We start from the raw sequence: 4,885 nt of genomic DNA, 5'->3' as shown, positions 1-4,885 counted from the left end.
TCTCCCTCTGTCGCCCAGGCTGGGGTGCAGTGGCACGATCTCGGCTCACTGCAAGCTCCGCCTCTGGGGTTCACACCATTCTCCTGCCTCGGCCTCCCGAGTAGCTGGGACTACAGGCGCCTGCCACCAAGCCCGGCTAATTTTTTTGTATTTTTAGTAGAGACAGGGTTTCACTGTGTTAGCCAGGATGGTCTCGATCTCCTCACCTTGTGATCTGCCCGGCTCCAGGAAGTGTCGTTTTTAGGACAGACTCCTCTGAGCCAGGAAGCGCAAGCTTTCCTCACGTATCAGTCATCTGTGACCACCCTGCTTCCTCTCCAGCTCCGGGTCCTCCAAGGTGTCCCTGCAACCTCCCTGTCTCCTCGGGCTCCGCCTGCCCCACCCCCTGCTCCAGGATACCTCCCAGAATCCATTCATGGAATAGACCTTAACTGAGCCCTGACTGGGTGCCAGGGCCTGCTCCAGGCCCTGGGAATGTGTGTGCAGCTCCTGCCCTACGGAGCTCAGACCTCAGCACGGGAGGGGGCATGCATGTGGCTGCGGTCTGTTAGTGAGAGCTGTTAGGTGATGAGCAGGGAGAAAAGGATCCAGAGGACTGCAGTGGGCACGGGTCAGATTTGAAATCGGTGGCCTTGAGCAGGTGACATTTGAACTGAGACTGAAAAGAGGGGAGGGCGGTGGTCTGGAGAAGCAACAAGAGCTGGAAGGGCCGCTGGTTGTCCTCTGGCCTGACCCCTGAGGCTCAGAGGGGAGGAGCAGTGCTTTTGCTTCGCACAGCTGACTCGCGGCACAGTGGCTGCTCCAGTTCCCACGGAGGTGGGGGGAGGGCCAGAGGCTCAGTCTGGGTGTGAGGGGCAACGACGTTCTGACCCCTTCTTAGGCAAACATCTCCTCCTGTGGCTCTGGCAGAGACCAGCTCCAGCCCTCTCTGCTGGGTCCCTCCAGCCTGTCGTGTCCTGTCGTGTCCTGAGCTTCTTCTGGCTGTCAGGCACACTTGCTGGTGCTTTCTGGTGCGCGCAGAGCCCCAGGGCTGTCATCACTGATTTCTGCATTGATCTGTCTGCATCCCCTCTTCATAAGTTCAAGGGTGGGACCCCCATCTTACTTGTCTTTGCACCTTCCGGACCTGGCTGTGCTCAGTTAAATGGAAGGAAATGGAAATGAAATGGAAGGAAAGTGAAGTGCCTAGAGAAGTGGATGAGATGGGGTCTCCACCCCAAGGTGCTGGCAGGCCAGGGACAGGGGCGTCACTGAAACTGTCCTTTTACACTCCAAAGAGTGTTTCAGCGTCAGGCAGAGGGGAGGGCAGGCTTTTCGAGTAAGGCTTCCCCCAGTGGACGTGGGCTTAGGGAGAGTCAGACGAGGAGGACAGCATGAGCAAAGGCGGGGAGGCTGGGTGATCTGAGGGCCGATGGAGAGGGGCAGGAGGGGCTCCAGAGGTGGGCAGAGGCCAGATTCCAGCCAAGGACCCCTCCTCTCCTCCAGGTACTTCGAGAACATCCCCAAAGGTCTAGACCGGGAAGGCTGGACTCGAGGTGGCATCCAGCCCCAGATTCCAGGAGGCTACGCCCTCAGCCAGCCGGTCAGCTGCATGGAGGCCGCCCCCAACCCCACAGAGAGCCTGCGGCACCTGCACCCCCACGTGGGAAGGTGGCACTCCCCCCAGCTCTGTTCCTTCTCCTACCCCTCATCCAGGCCCTGCGCCAGGCCTTTCCCCTCCTCTCCTCTCTTGCTCTGTTAGTCCGGTTCATTCCTATGAGAGGCCCATCTCCTCTGCCTGGCTCTGGTGTCCCTTGTCCTGCCAGCACTGACTCCTCCCCTCCTCTCCGTCCAGTGACCCCTCCCTCAGATGTCTCCTCTTCCCTCTCCTGCCCCGGTACCCCAGGCCAGGTGGGCTGGAGCAGGAGGATCTGAGCGAGGGGCTCTGGGGTGGTTTGGATCCAGAGCGGGATGGGGGGACGGATCTAGAGATGAATGGACTGTGGTTCCGCCTCACTCAGCTCCTTTCTGCTCAATTCAATTCCTCAGAAATTACATTTATACCAACAATGGCCCAGAGTTGGCAGGCAAAGAATGTTTGTGGCTTGGCTGCCCTGGCTGAGCCCTGGCTGTGCTCTCTCAGGGAGGGTCAGGCAGAAGACGAGAAGACAAGGTCCATCCCTGCCTGCCAACGCCCCCAACACTCTCCTCTTGCCTCCCTGCAGAACCCTGACCTCAGCCGACCCCTTCTACCGGGACGCACCCCACAGCAGCCGCTTCATGGCACACAGCTGAGCCCTGAGCCCTTGGTAAGGGGCTAGGACTCCCACACTCAGCTGCTCCCAGTGTGTGGGCAACCGTTGTGGGCCAGCCCTGCCTCCCAAGCCCTGGGTGAAGCCAGTCCTGCCTGGGGACCCCCGCTTCCGAGTGGGGGGTGCGAGATCGGGGCCTCTCAGAACCTCTTCTGGGCCAGGCAAGCACACGGAAATACCCCAGAGCCCCTTGCTCAGGCTTCGCCTCTGCTTCTCCTCCACAGGTTTGTCAACCCTAGGGGACAGGAGCCAGGCTATTGTCTGTACCCCCACTCCATCCCCCGGGGGACACCCCCGCCCGGCTACTTTCCTAATGAAATAAAGAGCATTGAAGCAGAGACGTGTGACATCACTATCAGGGTGGCTGGAAAAAGGAGGGGTGAGCTGGGGCAGGGGGTGCAGGGGTGGAGGAGCTGGGCCAGATTTGGAGTCGGAAGGGCTCGGCTGGAACCTCTGAAGAACCGTGACACGATGGATAGGCACTTCCTTCTCCCGACTCAGTTTCTTGTCCTGTAAAGGGTCCTTTATGGCCTGTGCTGTTTGGGAAAGTACTTGGTTAAGTGTGGGTGGAACAACCCCAGGGGAGGGGCCGGTGGGCCAGAGAAGGGGAGGGAAGCAGACTCAGGGCAAGGAGAAAGAGGAGAGTCTCGGACGCGTGGCCACCTGGACACCGACACGGTGCGGGGGGCTGATCACAAAGGCCGGTGCCACTCTCCCTCCCAGCCAAGGTGACCAGAGCAGGGCGGCCTGTTTGTGAGAAAGAGAACAAGCTGCACCTTATGCGTCCCAGGTGAGCGCAGGCCCTGATGGGCCAACATCCTGCACGAGAAGAGAAGGGTGTCTCTTCTTCCAGATGTTGCAGCCTGACATAGGCCCTCAGCCTGCAAGACAGCATCTGGGCCAGCTCTCAGCACCTTTTGCCACCTCAGCCAGGTGCATTTGTGCAGTGCACAACACTACAACTGTATGCCGTGGCCCTGCTAGCACCAGCTCCTTATAAATGAGGAGTGTGGACCCAGAGAGGGTGCGTGAGCTGCTCAGGGTCACACAGGGCAGAAAGGCAGCAGCAGCGCTGGGTTGGGGATGTCTCCTGTGCCTTGCATCCCTGTCTGGGCATGCAGAGGGGGTGTCTTCCGACCCCTTGCCTCCACTTGTGCTCCTTAGTGGAGGTCTGTGGAGCAGTGCTGCTGGCCCCAGAGCCTGGCCGTACCCAGCATAGTCTTGAACGGCATGCCTGGGGGCTGTCCACAGCCTGGCTGGGGCTCCATGTGGGCTGTGGGTGGCTCCAGCTGGTCCCAGCTTGGGAGGAGGGAAGCAGAAGACAGAGTCTCAGAGCCAGACTCAGGACCCAGCGACAGCCCAGACTGTGGGTGGCGACCTGCCAGTCCATGCCCCAGCAATAGGAGTGAGTCAGCAAAGGGACTGGGCTGGGCCCCAGCCACGGCCATAGTAAGGTGGAGAGTGAGCAAGTGCGGGATCAGCCAGCCTCTCCCTGCCCAAAGACACACACACACACACACGCACTCAACACAAAAGCACACGCAAATACAAACACACAAGTGCACACAGACCCCTGAAGGCATGCACACACACATCTAGGCACATAAATGCCAACGGAAGTACACATAAACTAACACAACCACACACACGGAAACACAAACAAGCGTGCACAAACACCAGATCTTCACATCCAGGACTCTTAGACACGTAGACACACACACAGCCAGCCTGATGTGGTTTTGAGTATTTGTCCCCACCCAAATCGCATGTTGCATTGGAATCCTCAGTGCTGGAGGCGGGGCCTGGTGGGAGGTGATTGGGTCACGGGAGTGGATCCCTCATGGCTTGGTGCTGTCCTCACTATAGTGAATTCTCGTGAGACTTGGTTGTTAAAAAGTGTGTGGCACCCCCCACCTCTGGCTCCTGCTCCTGTGTGTGAAGTGCCTGCTCCCAGCTGGACGCAGTGGCTCATGCTTGTAATTCCAGCACTTTGGGAGTCTGAGGCAGGTGTCACTCGAGGTCAGGAATTTGAGATCAGTCTGGCCAAAGATACAAATACCAAAAATACAAAATATTAGCTGGGCATGGTGGCGCATGCCTGTAATCCCAGCTACTCAGGAGGCTGAGGCACAAGAATGGCTTGAACCTGGGAGGCAGAGGTTGCAGTGAGCTGAGATCACACCCCTGCACTCCAGCCTGAGCAATAGAGTAAGACTCCGTCTAAAAAAAAAAAAAAAAGAAATGCCTGTTCCCCCTTCACCTTCCACCACGAGTGGAAGCTTCCTGAGGCCTTCCCAGAAGCAGATGTTGGTGCTTTACTTCCTATACAGCCTGCAGAGCTGTGAGCCAATTAAACCTTTTTTCTTAGAGATTAACAAGTGTCGGGCCGGGCGCGGTGGCTCAAGCCTGTAATCCCAGCACTTTGGGAGGCCGAGACGGGCAGATCACGAGGTCAGGAGATCGAGACCATCCTGGCTAACACGGTGAAACCCCGTCTCTACTAAAAAATACAAAAAACTAGCCAGGCGAGGTGGCGGGCGCCTGTAGTCCCAGCTACTCGGGAGGCTGAGGCAGGAGAATGGCGTGAACCCGGG

General features: G+C 58.3%; 1 protein-coding gene across 1 annotated transcript in view; it reads left to right on the top strand.

The window, feature by feature from the left end:
* PPP1R32 (protein phosphatase 1 regulatory subunit 32) overlaps positions 1-2,629 on the top strand; it is a 52,217-nt gene extending 49,588 nt beyond the window's left edge. Inside the window, exons 14-16 of the mRNA XM_023189523.1 lie at positions 1,486-1,650; positions 2,205-2,288; positions 2,516-2,629. Coding sequence (XP_023045291.1) covers positions 1,486-1,650; positions 2,205-2,274 — 235 coding nt within the window. The 3' untranslated portion in view covers positions 2,275-2,288; positions 2,516-2,629. The remainder of the gene's footprint in view (positions 1-1,485; positions 1,651-2,204; positions 2,289-2,515) is intronic.
* Positions 2,630-4,885: the final 2,256 nt, after the last annotated feature.

The sequence above is a fragment of the Piliocolobus tephrosceles genome, chromosome 13, assembly GCF_002776525.5.
Source record: "Piliocolobus tephrosceles isolate RC106 chromosome 13, ASM277652v3, whole genome shotgun sequence".
In the NCBI taxonomy this organism is placed as follows: domain Eukaryota; kingdom Metazoa; phylum Chordata; class Mammalia; order Primates; family Cercopithecidae; genus Piliocolobus; species Piliocolobus tephrosceles.
Note: the sequence above shows the minus strand (reverse complement) of the source record. Positions and strands in the feature narration are given on the sequence as shown.